The sequence below is a fragment of the Puntigrus tetrazona genome, chromosome 10 (assembly GCF_018831695.1).
Source record: "Puntigrus tetrazona isolate hp1 chromosome 10, ASM1883169v1, whole genome shotgun sequence".
NCBI lineage: Eukaryota > Metazoa > Chordata > Actinopteri > Cypriniformes > Cyprinidae > Puntigrus > Puntigrus tetrazona.
In genome coordinates, this window is record NC_056708.1 from 9,383,196 (window position 1) to 9,399,840 (window position 16,645).

The window sequence follows — 16,645 nt, forward strand, 5'->3', positions numbered from 1 at the left end:
TGAGTTCAAAGAGGTTCACGTGTGCTCATAAACTACTAAGATAAAAGCAGGTTTGCTTCATTTAAATCCATATAATCCATTTCCCAAATCACCCAGCCTTTAACGCAGCACGCTGGGAGCGTCTTCAGAAGGAGAAGAGAGAGCTGGAGGAGTGTTTTGAGAGGGAGCTGAGAGAGTTACAGGTCCAGCAGGAGTCTGAGCTCGCTACCGTAGAGGAGAACCTGAGATTACGGCACGCTTCAGACCGAGACCATCTCAGAGCAGAGCACCAGTCAGAGGTGGAGGAGCTGCATACCCAGCACCAGGAACAGGTCGGCTGAGAATGCTGGGAAATGAATTTAAAATGGCATGAATACGAACGCTTATCTGTGCGTTCTGTGTTTAGATTGAAGAGTTAACTGCCAACCACGAGGCTGCCCTTGAAGACCTGAAGACCATGCACAACATCACTATGTCAACACTGCAGGAAGAGCATGCCAGGACCATGAGGGGTGAGTGTCCGTTTGGTAACCACTACTAACCAGCTGACACAAATGTCGAGAAGAGCTAAAGTTCTGCATTCATTTCTTTTAGACTTAAGGAAAGCCCATGAGCAGCAAAAGGCCAGTCTAGAAGAGGACTTTGAGAAACTGCGCCTCTCGCTTCAGGTGATTGATGAGTAAATCAAAGTTAGAGATTTTTGCTAATCTTCCAAATACATTCTTCAGTAACAGCACCATTTCCTTTAGGACCAAGTGGACACTCTGACTTTTCAGAACCGGACTCTGAAAGATAAAGCCAAGCGTTTTGAAGAAGCTCTGAGGAAGAGCACTGACGAACAGATTGTAGTACGTGTCTTAAAGACATTTATGAAGGGATAATCGGATATAGGCACACAAACACTTAAAATAAGTATTGTAACTGTATTTACAGGATGCGCTGGCACCATATCAGCACATCGAGGAGGATTTGAAGAGTCTGAAGGAGGTTTTGGAGATGAAGAATCAGCAAATTCACGACCAGGAGAAGAAGATATGTCATTTGGAGAAAGTGGTAAGCTCCAATTGAACAGGTGTGCAGGATAAAACACACTGCGCTGGAGAGCCTAGCGCTCCTTGATGCCTTTTAGAGATTTCTCTTCACTCTGTCACTGTGAAAAAGAAAAATAGTACTGAAAAAGTGCTGCGGTAAAAAAACTAAAGGGTGCAGTTGAAAGAAAAACTGTAGAAATAAATAAAACACTACTGGTAAAAGTAGGAAAACTTTCAACAATGAATATAAAAATAATATAAAAACTAATTACAAAGACTGAAATGATTCTGAAAGGAAGAAAATGTAACAGAAAAATGGTCAAGCAAAAAAAATAAAAATAAATAATGCAGTTAAAAGAAAAACTGTGACATAAAAGAAAAAGGCTTCAAAACAGAAGAAAATACAATGGGATATTTATAGTGCAGAATGTTAAACAATCATTCATTTCTATGATCAAATATTGATTTGATTTTATAGTGACATACCACATTACATTCCTACTGGATCTCATCCTCAAATAGCAAACGATAATGTACAGAAGTACTTTATAAAGCCTTAAAACATTCAAAAAGATCACAGGAACAAGCAAGACAAACCTCTTGGTGATGTATATGATGTATGTTTATTTATATTCTGTGCTGTGTTTAGAAAGTCCATTTTATTGTGATATTAGAGTACATTATTTATGCTTTGGATATTGAATCAGTTTCCACTTTAAAACATTTTTTTTTGCTTTCAGCTCCTTTGGATTTTATATTATTTATGATGTGGAAATAGGGCGTGCTTTTCCCTTTTCTTTTCAGCTTTTATGAATTCTCGTTGTTTTTTTCCTCACATGAAGCACGCTTCAGACTCCTGTTGTCCAGGCAGGGGAGATTTGTGTAAGAATTTAATGTTGAGCTCTGTGTTCACTTGATTCTTCGAGCAGGCTCAAAAGAACCTGTATTTGGAGGAGCGGGTCCAGGTGCTTCAGCAGCAGAATGAAGACCTGATGGCCCGCATTGACCGTCATCTCACAGTCTCAAGGTAAATTAAAGAGCAGTTCACATAAAAATTCAAATTAGCTAAATATTTACTCACCCTCAGGCCATCCAAGATTAATTCGTTTCTTCATTGGAACCGATTTGGAGATATTACATCACTTGGATGGATGCTCTGCAGTGAATGGGTGCCGTCAGAGTCCAAGCAGTTAGCATTACAATAATCCATAACTAATCCACGTCTCCAGTTCATCAGTTAACATCTTGTGAAGTGAAAAGTTAAGTGGTTGTTAGAAACAAATCCATCAAGACGATCAAAATACTTAAATACGAGTCCTCTATCCATAACATGGCTTTTTTCGATGAAAAATCAACAGGAGAGAAACATGCACCGGTCAAGCACCATTTATAAGGAAAAAATTTTAATATGGGCTTTTCTTCCTTTTTATTTTTTTAGAGGAGCCATTATTATGGTATATGGACTTTTTGACCAGAAGTGACCGTTTAAAATGAAAAAGCCTCAATGATGGATTTGTTTTAACTTCACAGGATTTTAATTGATGTACATGAGTTGTGTAAATTACTTTTGTATTTTTGAGATGTTTTATCAGCCGTTTGGACACTTTATTCTGACGGCACCCGTTTACTGCGGAGGATCCGTTAGTGATCTAATACTACATTTCTCCAAATTTGTTCTGATGAAGAAACAAAAGCAAATTTTAATTTTTGGGTCAATTTAAAGTATTTTGACTAACCCTGACAACCTCTTCCTATATTTACAGACAACTGTCTGAGGAGAACGCAAACCTTCAGGAGTATGTGGAGAAGGAGACGAATGAGAAGAAACGGCTGAGCCGCAACAATGAAGAGCTGCTCTGGCTTCTCCAGACGAGTCCCCATCTGTCTCCTTCCTCTTCTCCCATCCACAGAGCCTTCTTCCCCGGGCCGGATATCCCTCCTTACCCCTACTCTCCGGGTCCCGGGACCCCCACACACTCCTGTTCTCCGGGCCCCTGTACACCCACTCACAAGGTGGCGTCTTCAGCACCAGGGACGCCCACTCTCAGAGGCTCACCAGCAGCACGCTCGTCCCCTGCTCGGATCCCAAACGCCAACACTTTACCCAGATGAGCCCCGGCCACTTCCATCGCCCATTTCCTGCAGACCATCACAGGTTTTATTTATTAAGATAATGTCAACCCCAGCGGCCAGACATCCTTTGTCACTTCTGTTTATTGACTCAAAAATGTTTCTTTTTTTTTTGTCTCAGAGAATCGTATTGCGTAAATGCATAGCATCGGAATAAAAGAGCTAACGATGCTAATGCTAATGCTCATGATGTGCTGCCAACAATGCTTGGCCTGCATGGAGGCAGGACCATTTTTGTGAATACAGAAGTAGCTCAACTTTGACTCTAAACATGCTGTTGGGCCCCAACACAAATGTCTGTAGTTTCTTCTGAATGACATACGAGAACTTTATACAACAAAAAGCACTTTAGGTTTCTGCCCTACCTTCTTCCTACAGATAAATGCACCAGCATTTTTGTGGTCTGGTTTATTTTTTTATGCGCTATGTTTTCTGATTTTACAAATCTCCCAAGTTCTAAATTTAGAATGTTTCAAATTAGTCAAGACATATATACTGCAAAATATCATTTTCTTAATTTTTTTTTCTTACAGTAAAATTACCATCGTATTCTTACAAATTACATTGAGCATCATTTTTATTTTATTTTATTTTTTTATCCTATCCCCATGGGATTTTTGTAAAGTATAACTTTAAATATACATACGCTACCATTCACAACCTGACAAAAAAATTTTTATAAGATGCCAAAAAGTTTTGTGACATATTTGGTGCTAAAAGAGTGGAGCTAAAAGTGTTTTTTTCCCAGAACAGATGTACATACATATTGAAATTGGTTTTGTAAGTGTTTCGCTCCGGTTCTAAACTGAGATGTCCATTGAGTGTCTAACGCTCAGTGACTTTTTAAAATAACGTAACATCCGGCGAATCTAAAAACGCAATCGCAAGCATGCTTATTAGCTTTAAAATACACAATAAAAATAGTAATAATGTGAAATATTATTACCATTTTAAAAATAGCTGTTTCTATTTGAATACATTTTTAAAAAACAAGCAAAAATGCTTATTAAGAAAATGATTTTTCGCAGTATAATGGCCTTTTCACATTGTCTTAACAAACTGCCATGCCTTCCACCGGTGCAGTATGTTTTCCAGGACCCTCCAAAAGCCTAATCCAGCTACTTTACAAAACCAGCTTTTTTTAAAGCAAGCGTTTCTTCATACACAAATCAGTTTGCTGAAATGACACCTTCGCTGGCACAGATTCGTTGTGGCGGCTTGGTTAACAAGACGAAAAAAAAAACAAAAAACTCTTCAGCGTCAAGTCTGTTCTTCCTAACTTATCTGACAAAAGCAAGTGCTCTCACTTCATGCATGACCTAAAACAGGGAGATCAAGCAAATGTATAGGTACCGACTACAGGAAATGTTGTAAATTGTAGTTGTAATTTTTCTTAGTACTTTGTAATTTAATGGACATTTTGCTACTTGATGTGCATGTGACGTAAGTCTTCCATTCTTAATGTGAATCTTAGGATAGTTGTCATGTTAGAGTAGATACTCAGACTCCTGAGGATGGTAGCGTCCACCTCTGAAGAGATTTTGAAACATTTGAGAACGATATTTTACCCATAGCTACTAGGACAGGAGTTTGTTCTTCACGTCACACCTGTCAGAGGTGTGCTGCAGGTACGTCATAGATGTGTAAAGGTTTTATAGAGGTACAATACGGCAGTTAAACTTAGGTTCGGATTTATCTTTGTTGTAATGCTGGTTACCTCTTGTATTACCTCTGTAGAGCGTAGCATAACCTATAGAGAGAGGTTTCTCTGTATGAGTGAGCTAGAAAAGAATGTAACTGTGTCTTTAAATGTTGTACGATAAAGTTCAGGGAAATTACTTAGCTCTGTTTTAAAGGCAGTTCTCAGTTTTTCAGCAAAACGTGATATTTTTTGTTTTTGTTTTTTTTAAATGAACAATAAGAAGACATTCCTCTTGCAAAGCGCGTTTTGATATTTCAAAACGAAGAGGCCATTTCTTTGAATTTTTGAAAAATTGGAATTTATTTTATTTAATTTTTTTTTTCTTTTTTTTTTGGTTCGTGTATTTCTACGATTGATACATCTTTCAATGGTCAACCTTTGACACTTTTGATACGAATGAGAATTTTTGTAAACTCTTCACTGATAATATTTTTCTATTATCAGTTGGTGCTTGTACAGGGTATCATACACAGAAATACAATAATCCGCTATTCAAGACCAGCAATCTACAAAAAATCCACACACACACAGCAAACGTGTATTTGCAGGTGTTTTTCTTCATTTGAGACCCTCTTGTTTACAGTTTTTTTTTAATTACTGTGAAATGTATTTTTATCCTATTTTTAATGCATTTTCAATTATGTAGCTTTGCATTTTGAATTCATTTCATTTGCTTCTGTCACTGTGATAGAAACGATGTGTCGTTTGTTCAGTTTTTGCTACTCTGGCACAGATTCCAAGGAGTTTTCTGGATGTTTCTTATCAAGCACAATACTGCGATAGTAACACGTCTAAAATTCTGAATGATTTTGATTCACAACAAGTAGTAGATCATTTTTTTCAGGAATGTGCCTTCATTTATTGTGCAAAGTAGCAAAAATGAAAAGGTTATTACACTATAGCCACTTAACAAACAGGTTATTCTGGTTTAATACCAGAAAATAAATTAATTTTAAAATATCGGTTTGCTTATTTTATTTATTAATAATAATTATTATTTACTTAATTATTTTAAAACTTTTTTAATTAATTTTCGATTTTGATTTTTGCTTTACTTTTTTTTTCATATTGTGTATTTATGCTCTAAATTAATGTCTCGACAAAAAAAACCTCAGCAACCTCAATCTGCACCTGCTATGGTTTATTACAAAGTACAAAATTGTTACTAATCTACATTTACTAAAAGGAGTAGATATGTATTTAAATGTATACTTAAATCCTGTTTTGCTTTCTCTATGGCCCTTCGCTATGGCATTGGTCCATAGATTATAATGAATGATATGAAACGACAGAATCCCGTTCTTTGTCCCGTGGACATCTAAACTACTGAATGTTACCTTACCCCTGATAATACTGACACGGTCAATGTAAACTGAAGTGGTGGAGTCACTTATTGGACTGAATGAAATTTGTCCATCTGTCTATTTACTAACATTTGACTTCTATTATGTCTTTTCTGACTGGATTTACAGTCGTTTGTAAGCTATTTATTGTGTTGTAGTGCACAGTAATCGATGCATGTTTGTCTTGGATGGATCATTCCTTCAACTTGTACGTTTTCGACTTGTGATGGTTCACGCTGTAACTGTAGCATAGAAAATATAATAAGGAATGGAAAGAATTTATATATAACTCATTTGTATTCACTATAGGGGGGTGGGGATGAATATTAAAATGTTTAAAAAAAAAAATGCTCATGTGCCTTTTTGCTTATTTGTTATAATTAGCCAGCTAACTAAAGCACTGTTTTAGAATGTTTTTTTTTTCCATCATTTCCTTTCAAGCTTTTAAAACATTATTTCTAAATGTTCTTAGACATGAGAGTAAATGATGACAGAATATACATATTTTTGGGTGAACTGTCCTTTTCATGTTTTTTTTTTAGTAATTAATTAAATGATACTCTAAATAGGAAACTAGATCTACCAGCAGGTGGCGGTAAACGTCTTCAATCGATTCTTTCAAACGGCTGATTCATTCAGGACTGAAGAAAACGGCTCTCTTTATGAATGGGACTCTGAGAGATTCCCTCGATTCGTTCAAAACGCGGATTCGTTCAGAAACGTGTGAGAAGCTCGGAGACCCGCAACAGTTCTGCTATAGCTTTACAGGTAATAAGTTATTTGACAGACTGAGCAAAACACATAATATTGTGTTAAACACAGGACAAAGTCAGCACTCATGTTAAACCGCTCTAACTGCTCCTGTGATATTGTATGATATAAATATGAGGCAAAAACACATCCAGGGGCAATTTTGCACCAATATCTTGAATTTTAGGGCATAACTGCATTTCTGAAGTTGTTTCCTTGCATCATATTTGTCACTAGTCAACTGTAAATTATGTACAGGCCTATATATATATATATATATATATACACACACATATACACATATATATTTGTTTTTTGCATATAAATATTTACAGTACACATACACATAATATGGAAATGCAACTTTTATTTTGGAGGCAATTAATTGGCTATGAATCAGTTTGACATCTCTATTTTGAATGACCTGGAGGAAAGTTCATTCAGCTTGCCAGAATGTAATACAAAGTGCTGAGAATGTTCCCTGTCAAATCATACCGAAAAAATTATACCGACAAACTTCAAAAGTGTATAGGTGCTTTATTTCTTTCGAATAAATCCCAACTGCTTTGGTATTATATCAGATATGATGACGTCCCAACATTTTTAAATGTGACTGAAGTGTCCGAATACATTTGTACTTACTCTCCTATTCAGTTCTCCTGTTTCTAGTTTTGGCTCCTTCCTTCTTTGTGCCGAACAAACACACGTACGTGTTCAGAGGGTGTGTGTCCCCGTGAGGATCTGTAGTCTTGACAAACACACACGAGGAGTGGAAGTGTTACATGCTCTAAAGTCCCAAAAGAATCATCAGATCGGAACACAACATGCTACTAAGTGATCTTTCTGTTCGCTGCGTCCTTTGATGATTCAAGAGGATGTGAAGAAGGAGCGAATGGCTTTAAATATGGAAAGATTTCTCTTATCGTAACTGGCAGGTAAGCACCAAATCTACTGTATATCTATTTATCGGTGTAACTAAAAGACATTATATATTCCTAATAAATGATTAAACTCTTTTTTCATCGCAGGTTTAATTGCTTTATGTCCTCTCAAGCGCCTCTCCTGTTATTTTTGCCGGTGTAGAGCAGGAAGAAGGATGGGTCGTGTGCTTCTGATCGAGCCGGCGGTTGGCCTGTATGCGTTTGCCATGTTTATGATCTACCCTCTGCTGCAGCAGTATGTGTACCGTAGGCTGTGGTTTGATCTGAGCGGCACAACCTACCCCGCCGAGAGTCTGTCTCACTGCTCAAACAACCACAGCTATGTCACCATACATCAGGTCAGAGCCTTTAACTGACCGCTTCTGTTTCTGTTTCACTGAGCACGTGTTTTATAGATCTAACGTGTGACCGTGTGTCACAGTTATCACCGCAATAAATTAACTACGGTTAACATTGAATCTATAACATTAAAATGTATAAAAATAAAAAAAGAATTGGGTTGTTTCTTAAAAATAATCCATCTGGTGAAGCCGCACACAGTACACACACACGTTATGTAAATAAAAACGTTTATTTTGGATGCAGTTAATCGCAATTAATAGTTTGACAGCACTCAAATAAACATAAATAGCAATATAGAAAATCATTTTAAAAAAAGCTAAATTAGAATATTAATACAAATTCGAACAGTACTAACACTACTAAAATAACATCTAAAAATAAATGACAGCAAATAAAATACCTAGAAGAAGGTTGAAGTAGCTCAGTTAAAAGTTTAAATAGAAAGAGTGTGTTGAGAGAATAAACTGTTTGCTTTGTTAACTAGGTAAAGTTTACATTGATGATGAGTTCTGGAGAACCGGTTCTATTTGCCGAAGCTCATGTTTTGTACTTGTTTCTGTTTGTACTCTTTGTGTGTTTTCATTTCACAAGCTCTTACATGTGCTTGTCATTTGATGCATTCGAATGAACAGTGTCCTATTTCACACTCCCTCGCAGTCAGCATAGCTGGACAGAACTCTTATAAATGCACGTATATTGTTTTACGTTCTGACGTTTTTTCTCTCTCCTCTCTCAGGCCGTGCAGAAGGAGACGTCCATATTCCTCCTCAAGAGTGAGCTGTGCTTCCTCATTCCCAGTCTCATATCCGCGCTGCTCCTGGTGTCATACAGCGACCACTGCGGGCGTAAAGTCGCCATCGTTCCTCCCCTGGTGGGGGACACTTTGTTCGCTCTCTGCTATGTTTTGGTCAGCAGGTTCTCCTTCAGTCTCAGTTACCTGCTGGCTGCGTCCTTCCTGTCGGGCCTGATGGGCGGCCCCACCACTCTGATCGGAGGATGCTTCGCTTATGTGGCCGACCTCTGCGGAGCGGATCCGGAGGGAAAGAAGACTGTCCGAATGGCTCGGCTGGATATGATTTTAGGTGTTTTGACTGGGTTAGCTTCTCTGTGCACTGGATTCTTCATCGAAGCGGCAGGCTTCACCTGGCCCTTCCTCACCGCAGTCTTTCTGCACCTGATAAACCTCTTCTATGTGTTGGTCGTCTTGAAGGAGTCCCTGGTTCTCCCAAACCCGAGTCTGTCTTCGTCGGGTCACTCAGAAGCCCCCGAAGCCCCTCGGCTGCGGCAGTCTCAAGCTCTTACCGCCCGTCTGCAGGGCGTCTACCTGCTCTTTGCGACCTCTAAACGGAGAAGGAATGTAGTGCTGTTGCTCATGCTGGCTGCTTTTGCCTTTTTCAGGGTGATTATGATTATTCTCCATCTGTTTGAACAGTGAAGGAAAGATTTTTATGGCACGGAATCGCAAATATGAGAAAAAATGGATGCATACAGACAAGTTAGACTGACAGGTTATATTATAAGCCTAAGTATTAGATACAGCAGAATTCACTTAAAAATGTCAATGGATAATTACATATTTAACTTAAAGCGTGCTTGTAATCGTGCCTGTTTCACAGGACTGTGCCTTTATATTTCATAATGTTAATTATTAAATTAGTTAAATATTTAAATATAGAAATTAAGACCAACCCTAAAAAAATGGGGAAAAATAGTTACGGTATTAAAAAATATTTTTAAAATATTTTTCTATTTTTATTTATTTTTCTATTTTATTTTGATTTTGATCAATTAAATAGATTTTTTTGTTGACAGTAAATACATGAATAACTTGTAAAAAAATACAATTTCAAGTAAATGTCACTCTATTCTTAGAATCTTTAAGAAATGTATTATTATTAACAGATCATCTATTTTCAATAATACATATTGTTTGAGGAGGAAGATTAGTATAATAAAATGATTTCTAAATGATGATCATGTGTGATTATGTGACACAGAGTAAGATATTAAAATATATAAAATAAAATATATACATATATTTTTAAATTGTGATATATTTCACAATATTACTGCTTTTACTGTATTTTTATGTAGTCTCACGGTAAACATGAGAGACTTATTTCATTTTATATAATATATACATATATATATATATATATATATATATATATATATATATATATATATATATATATATATATATATATATATATATATAATTATTATTGTTGTTATTATACGTATTATTATTTTTATTAATTATAAAATATGTTATATAAATAATAATATCAGTTTGATATATAATAAAAAATAGAATATTTTCTTTACATTTTAATATTAAAATTAGGCAGAAATTGGGAGCAATTGGCCCCAGTTTAAGACCTATGATTATTTATTTATCATTATGACTGTGTCCCTCACAGGTAGCGCTGCAGGGTGGCATGTCCATCTTCATCTTGTATGAGTTGAACACTCCTCTGTGCTGGAGCGAGGTGTTGGTGGGCTACGGCTCGGCTCTCTCCACCGCCATCTATCTGGTGAGTTTTGCCGGTGTGGCGCTGCTCTCCCGCTGTCTCCCCGACGCCTACATCATCCTGCTGGGGCTGACGTCTGTGGCAGCCGGCCTCATCATGGCAGCGTTCGCAAAGTCTACCCCGCTCATGTTCCTGGGTGAGCTCGAGTTTGGGCATTTATGGAGTGTCTAATGGGTGGCTGGATGCTCTATTTTCGGGTGGAACAATGGTGTATGTTTTATTCATTGCAGTGAGGTTGCCTTTGCTGCTGTCCATCATGCCAACTCCTGTCCTGAGGTCCATGATGTCTAAAATAGTGTCTGGATCCGAGCAAGGTAGGAATCTCTATAGAATAGAATGTTTTTAATTGCATTTTGTGAGGTTTTTGTTCCCAAAAACACATGAATTATAGATGGCTGTGTGTTTGTGTACAGGTGCCATGTTTGCGTGTGTAGCTTTTGTGGAGATGCTGAGTGTTGGTGTTTCATTTACGATGTTCAGCAGCATCTATGCAGCTACTCTGTCCTGGTTCTCCGGGTTTAGCTTCCTGCTCGCCGCGGGCCTAACTCTCATACCAGCCATCCTAGTCTGGTGAGCAGCCCGCCTTATATACTTCTGCATATTGCACATGTAAACATGTGTTTTTTAATATTAGGCATAATTATAAATGCTATTATTTACGCCAACCCAAATCTGTATGCTGTTGTTTTTTGTCTATAGTACATACATTTAGAAATCTGTTCAATTATTACACAACTCCTGTTCATGTAAAATGTACAAAAACTATCAGTGTCCTTTACCTCCACGCTACTTTTATTGAAATTGCTCCCTTTTGAAAAGTGACTGGTTTATTCAAAGACTGATGAGCCAGTAGCATTTGAGAAAGGACTGTGAAGGAGCATATCATTGGTTGAACCTGACATACTATGGTTTGTCATCCAATAATGTGTTAATAACACACACACACACACACACACAAACAAAAAGCACACATTATAGCCATCTACTGGAGTAATGATGTACAGTAACCTGACAAGATTGATTACTACAATTTAAATAGTTTTCTCTTTAAAAGGATTCATCTTAATGTTTCTAAAGTTACTTTTTATGTAATTGCATTGAATACTGTATAGAGTACAGAACAATTCAATATTAAGCAATAGTTGGATAAATCTAACTGATCTGATTTACCACTAAAAAGTGTGACCTGTGCACTTATTTCTGAAGCCACAGTACTAACTGAACCTAATGCAAACGTAATGTTAGGTTTTAAGTACACTAAGTGGTAATGATTCCCAAAGATGCTATTATAATGTTTCATTATATTTACAGTTTTGTCACAGTTTACACATACTTTCCCCTTAGTGTTCTTCTTTGTCTCCGTCTGGATGTGTACGAGGAATCCCTCATACTGAAAGAGGAGAGGATGGAAAACCCCACCGAAACCAGTGAACTACCACCCTAACACGGACCCTGGGAACTCTTTGGCACAAGAGGGTCCTCCAGTGGAAAGATAGATAATACGTGTGTGAAATGAAAGGCAAACCAAGAAGTTTATGTGCGTAGACGTTCTTGTTTTTTGGGCTCTAAACACGTGAGAGCTCATGTTGGGTTCGTTCACATTGCTGAAAATGACTATAAATGTTAGTTTCATTTCATGCATACCTATTGTATATACAAATATGCCGTTTGAAAGTTGTTACACATTGATATACAGTATGTTTTAAAATAGTATATTGATATTGTATTTTTTTAAATAAATCATTTGTAAACCTTGCTACTCTTTCTCGTAAAAGATAAATGACATTTAAAACATGACACAATAGAAGAAAATTATTGAAAATGTCTAAATGAATGGCTTGCATCTGGGCACTTTATGAATATTCAGCGGTCATTTCTTCATGAAGTGGCTGATGATGTCCATGGGCAGAGGGAAGATGATGGTGGAGTTCTTCTCGGCTGCGATGGTGTTGAGGGTTTGGAGGTATCTGAGCTGAAGGGCAGATGGAGCCTCTGCGATCACCAGAGACGCCTCCTTCAGAGCTCTGGATGCGTTCATCTCACCCTCCGCTGCTATAACCTACATTATCAGACATTATATTAGGGTTGGGCGTCACAAAATCGTACGTGTGGTGTATTTTTGAACATGAAATAAAATTATTAATGTGCGGTAGTAATCCTCACCTTCGCTCTGGCCTCACGGGCCGCCTCCGCCTCGGCCGCCATCGCCCTCTGCAGCTGCTGTGGCAGTTTAACGTCTTTAATCTCCACCCGCTCCACCTTGATTCCCCACGAATCTGTGGCCTCATCTAGAGTCATCTGCAGCAGAGAGGAGAATTATGGGACAAATTTTTTAGCAACCATCCGACCTGCAAATTATATCACTAATGCACGAGCGGGAATGGTAAATTTCGTCGTCACTCTCACCTGCATGCTTTGGGAGATGCCTTCTCGGTCAGAAAGGACCTCAGACAGGTTCTTGGTGCCCAGGACGTTCCTCAAGGTGGTCTGGGCCAGAAGGCGAGTGGAGTAATCTGCATTAGACACGTTTGCCACCGAGGCAACGGGGTCGTTTACACGGAAGTACACAACACCATCCACAGAAACGGTCACTGAGTCTTTGGTCAAGATCTAAATGCAAACAGAAACAATATTTCAGGAACAAAACAAATGACTGTCTTGAGCAGAGTAAGTCAGGTAGTCATTTATATCCTTTGTTCAAAAACATTGCCTTGTTCACTAACTAAACATGACTTGTGTTAGAGTGAATCACTGAATCACTAAAACGATTTACTTGAGTCTTTGAATCATTTACAGAAGCAATTAATTAAAATATTGATTCGTTTAGGAACTGCATCCCAATGTGCACACAATCCACCCTAAATTATATGTGATATTAGTCATTTTCAATACTATTTAGGACAGATGCGTGCATAGCACGCACATTGGGACGCAGGGTGAACTCTTTACATGTGATATTTAGCTATTCACTAATATTGAATTCAAAATAGAATACGTTATTCTGTTTCTACTAGCATTACCATTTCTCACATACACTGATGTGGCACAAATAGAACGAGTACTATTTAATATGTTATTCTAACATTCTGTTTAATTCTGAAACAGACTCGTTCAAGAAGGAAACTCTTCCTGACCGAGTCAATGAATCATTAGCGTTAGCGATTGTTCGGGAACGAAACGCTAATTGTTTGAAGAGCAGCAGGTGACTTAGCTCTCACTTCGCTTGCCGGAGCTATTCTCGTGTTAAATATAAGTCACTCGATATTAACCTCTGGTTTATTGAGTTTCTATTTTTTGGTTTACCTCCTGGGGAGGGATGTCAAATGAGATGGTTCGAAGATCCACTTTAACAAACGAGTCCGTGCAGGGAATGATGAAGAAGATTCCTAGACACAGGTAACACTTTTAAAATGACATTTGCTGTTGTATTATACTGTATGATCTGTGTGAAACATTATTGATTGTTTTTTTGAACTAAACCGACTCCTTGTACAGGAGTTGAGCTAGTTGTTTGAAGGACAAGGTCTGTAAATGTCCTCTGCTGAGGTAAACAGTTGGTACCTGTGCTTTAGAAGAACGTCGAAGGCTAATATTTGCCTTTGACAATAGATGGTGTTTCCTAAGTATTTGTTTAACTTTCACCTTTTGAATCGAAGTATTACCTGGTCCTTTGGCTTTTCGAGCTGTTATCCGCCCAAGTCTAAATATGACCGCACGCTCATACTCTTTCACAATCTATAACACAACATTCAACAATGTTAGGTGGGTTATAAAACATTTGAACAACAACTGCAGTTATAAAACATGCAGACATTGGTGCTTCCTGTTAAAGTTCAAAACCTGCTAGGGCAATGTTCAGTTAAACTGTTATGACATCAAAGTAATTTTTATAATTATGTACAAATAAATACGTAGCCATAGTGACCACATTCAAATACTGATTTGAGTTCAGATTTGAATACATTTGTTTTATTTCATTATTTGCAAAGAAAAGCAGCTGTGTGGCATGAAAGCGGTAAGAAGCCAGTCGACTGCATGACAAATGATAAACTTGAAAATAGGAATGGAAATGTAAAAATAAAATGACACTAAAATAACACTGCTCCCCGAGAGCCTAGTAATTCATATTTATTCAGGATTATTTTGTTTGTCCTATTGTGGTTCATACCTTAATGCTTATGAAAACGCTGATTGGAAATATCAAGATGGAGAAAAATGCAGAGATAATCACAATGATCCACCCACAGCAGCCCAGACCTCCGTTACTTTCACCTGCAACCACACAAAATGGTGACGCTCTCAAAAACAGCACGTGACTAAAAGTTAAACAGGTCAAATGGAAAGAACACGGTCCTAATTACATGTTTAATCTAACGCATACATCATATGATTTGATACTTCGCATGGTCTTGTAAAGAAATCGTAACCATGCAGTTTCCAGAGTCTTTCTGCATCTTAGTTTCACTTTATTTTAATACCACCAAACAAAGTGTCGGAGTGTAACAACTGAGTGCTAAACTTAAAATTATTATTCAATTCATCTAGATGGTTTGGTTTGCTAAGAAACTTAAGCTCTTTTTCCAACTAATAACTTATCTTAACCCTTACTACCAATTAAACCATAAACCACATCTTATCTTTTACCCTTAACCCTGAATAAAAGCACTTTACACCAAAAATACAATCTCGGCCCCTCACTGGATCAACAGTGTCTCAGATAAACTTGTCTCTGGGGATACACTCTTGGTGGTCCTTTATGAGTGGGTGGTTGGTGAACATTGAACAAGTGTGACGTATAAGGCTAAATTTTCCACTCACACCCAACAAACAAAGACCATTATGTTCATCACTTGTCTGTCATGCTCTTCAGGAAGAAAGATAAACATGTTTATGTGTGATCGCATGTGGTGTTTCTCTGTACTGGTTATTGTATGAGTCCTTAACTACCGTGTTGTACAGAGCGATCTATTAACCTAAGAGAGGAAATCAAGTAACTATGATAAACTTTCTGTGAATTCAGCATAAATTAACAAAAATGAAATACTTTTTTTCTTTTTTCTTTTTTTTAAAAGCCTATAGGTCTGTCTCACCCTTTCTTTTTCGCCATTTTAGTCTATTTGAGGTTCCTTTAAATAGTCTTGCTGTTACTGTTAGATATTGCGACACACCATATTCACGTAGCACCATTAACTTCAAGCTTAGTTAACTTTTTCTGTCTGTTCAGATTATATCTGAACAATTTCTCACTAGGAATACTAAAAATGAAACGGCCAGTTGTTTAATTTCATATATGTACTGTATATTTCTCTCTTCCTCTGTCCTCACGCAGATACAATTGGGAAATGGACTATGCAAACCAGACAATGCAAATGACAATTCTAACTGATCATAGTTAAAACAATACAAGCTCGATCGACACCTCAGTTGACTTCAACACAGAAGTCCTGCTATAGTTGTAGTTAAAGCAGTTATTATATTATACACTCGGCACAATATGTGTTAAAGTCCACTGTTGAGAGACAGAAGGGGTAGAGTAAAAAAAAAGTGATCTTACTGATTAGACTCTGCTTGCTCTGGGCTCCTCGTTCCATGTCAGACTCCATTTCCATCTGTGTTTGTAAAAGACGCCACTGGCTTTGTGAGTAACTGAGAGATGTATTTGTACGGCAAAAGCACTTCCTGTGAAGGGTGTGGCCTTGTCTACAATGCGATTAGAAGATAATTTACACACTCTAATGGACCTGTGACACCATCCATTGTGCAATATGAAGCTGATGTTTGTTAATGAAGCATTTGCAATAATTGTGATTTCTCTGAAACGCATCTGCCTGTGTTTGCTTTGGGCAATGAAGCTTTATTATTCAGCTAAACAGTGTGCTTCTCCACGTTTAGA

At 37.5% G+C, this 16,645-nt stretch overlaps 3 protein-coding genes across 6 annotated transcripts in view; 2 read left to right on the forward strand and 1 right to left on the reverse strand.

The window, feature by feature from the left end:
• mtus2a (microtubule associated tumor suppressor candidate 2a) overlaps positions 1-6,533 on the forward strand; it is a 63,905-nt gene extending 57,372 nt beyond the window's left edge. For 2 of the 3 annotated variants that reach the window (XM_043251085.1, XM_043251084.1), the window contains exons 9-15: positions 97-311; positions 386-491; positions 574-647; positions 729-827; positions 913-1,032; positions 1,937-2,037; positions 2,774-6,533. In XM_043251085.1, coding sequence (XP_043107020.1) covers positions 97-311; positions 386-491; positions 574-647; positions 729-827; positions 913-1,032; positions 1,937-2,037; positions 2,774-3,122 — 1,064 coding nt within the window. In that variant the 3' untranslated portion in view covers positions 3,123-6,533. The remainder of the gene's footprint in view (positions 1-96; positions 312-385; positions 492-573; positions 648-728; positions 828-912; positions 1,033-1,936; positions 2,038-2,773) is intronic. The other variant, XM_043251086.1, reaches the window with a different exon arrangement.
• Positions 6,534-7,694: 1,161 nt separating this feature from the next.
• LOC122353220 (solute carrier family 46 member 3) lies at positions 7,695-12,507 on the forward strand. Of its 2 annotated transcripts, none has more exons than XM_043251189.1 (7): positions 7,695-7,870; positions 7,964-8,214; positions 8,955-9,617; positions 10,642-10,888; positions 10,983-11,066; positions 11,166-11,322; positions 12,097-12,507. In XM_043251189.1, exons 2-7 carry the CDS (start codon positions 8,032-8,034, stop codon positions 12,194-12,196), a joined length of 1,434 nt encoding a protein of 477 aa, XP_043107124.1. In that variant the 5' UTR covers positions 7,695-7,870; positions 7,964-8,031; the 3' UTR covers positions 12,197-12,507. The 2 variants fall into 2 exon arrangements, with proteins under 2 accessions (XP_043107124.1, XP_043107125.1); XM_043251190.1 differs by having other exon boundaries at positions 8,019-8,214.
• stoml3b (stomatin (EPB72)-like 3b) lies at positions 12,285-16,459 on the reverse strand. Its single transcript, XM_043251191.1, has 7 exons — positions 16,307-16,459; positions 14,921-15,024; positions 14,415-14,487; positions 14,056-14,138; positions 13,159-13,362; positions 12,916-13,050; positions 12,285-12,811 (listed from the first exon to the last, which is right to left on the reverse strand). Exons 1-7 carry the CDS (start codon positions 16,359-16,361, stop codon positions 12,623-12,625), a joined length of 843 nt encoding a protein of 280 aa, XP_043107126.1. The 5' UTR covers positions 16,362-16,459; the 3' UTR covers positions 12,285-12,622.
• Between the last annotated feature and the right edge of the window lie 186 nt (positions 16,460-16,645).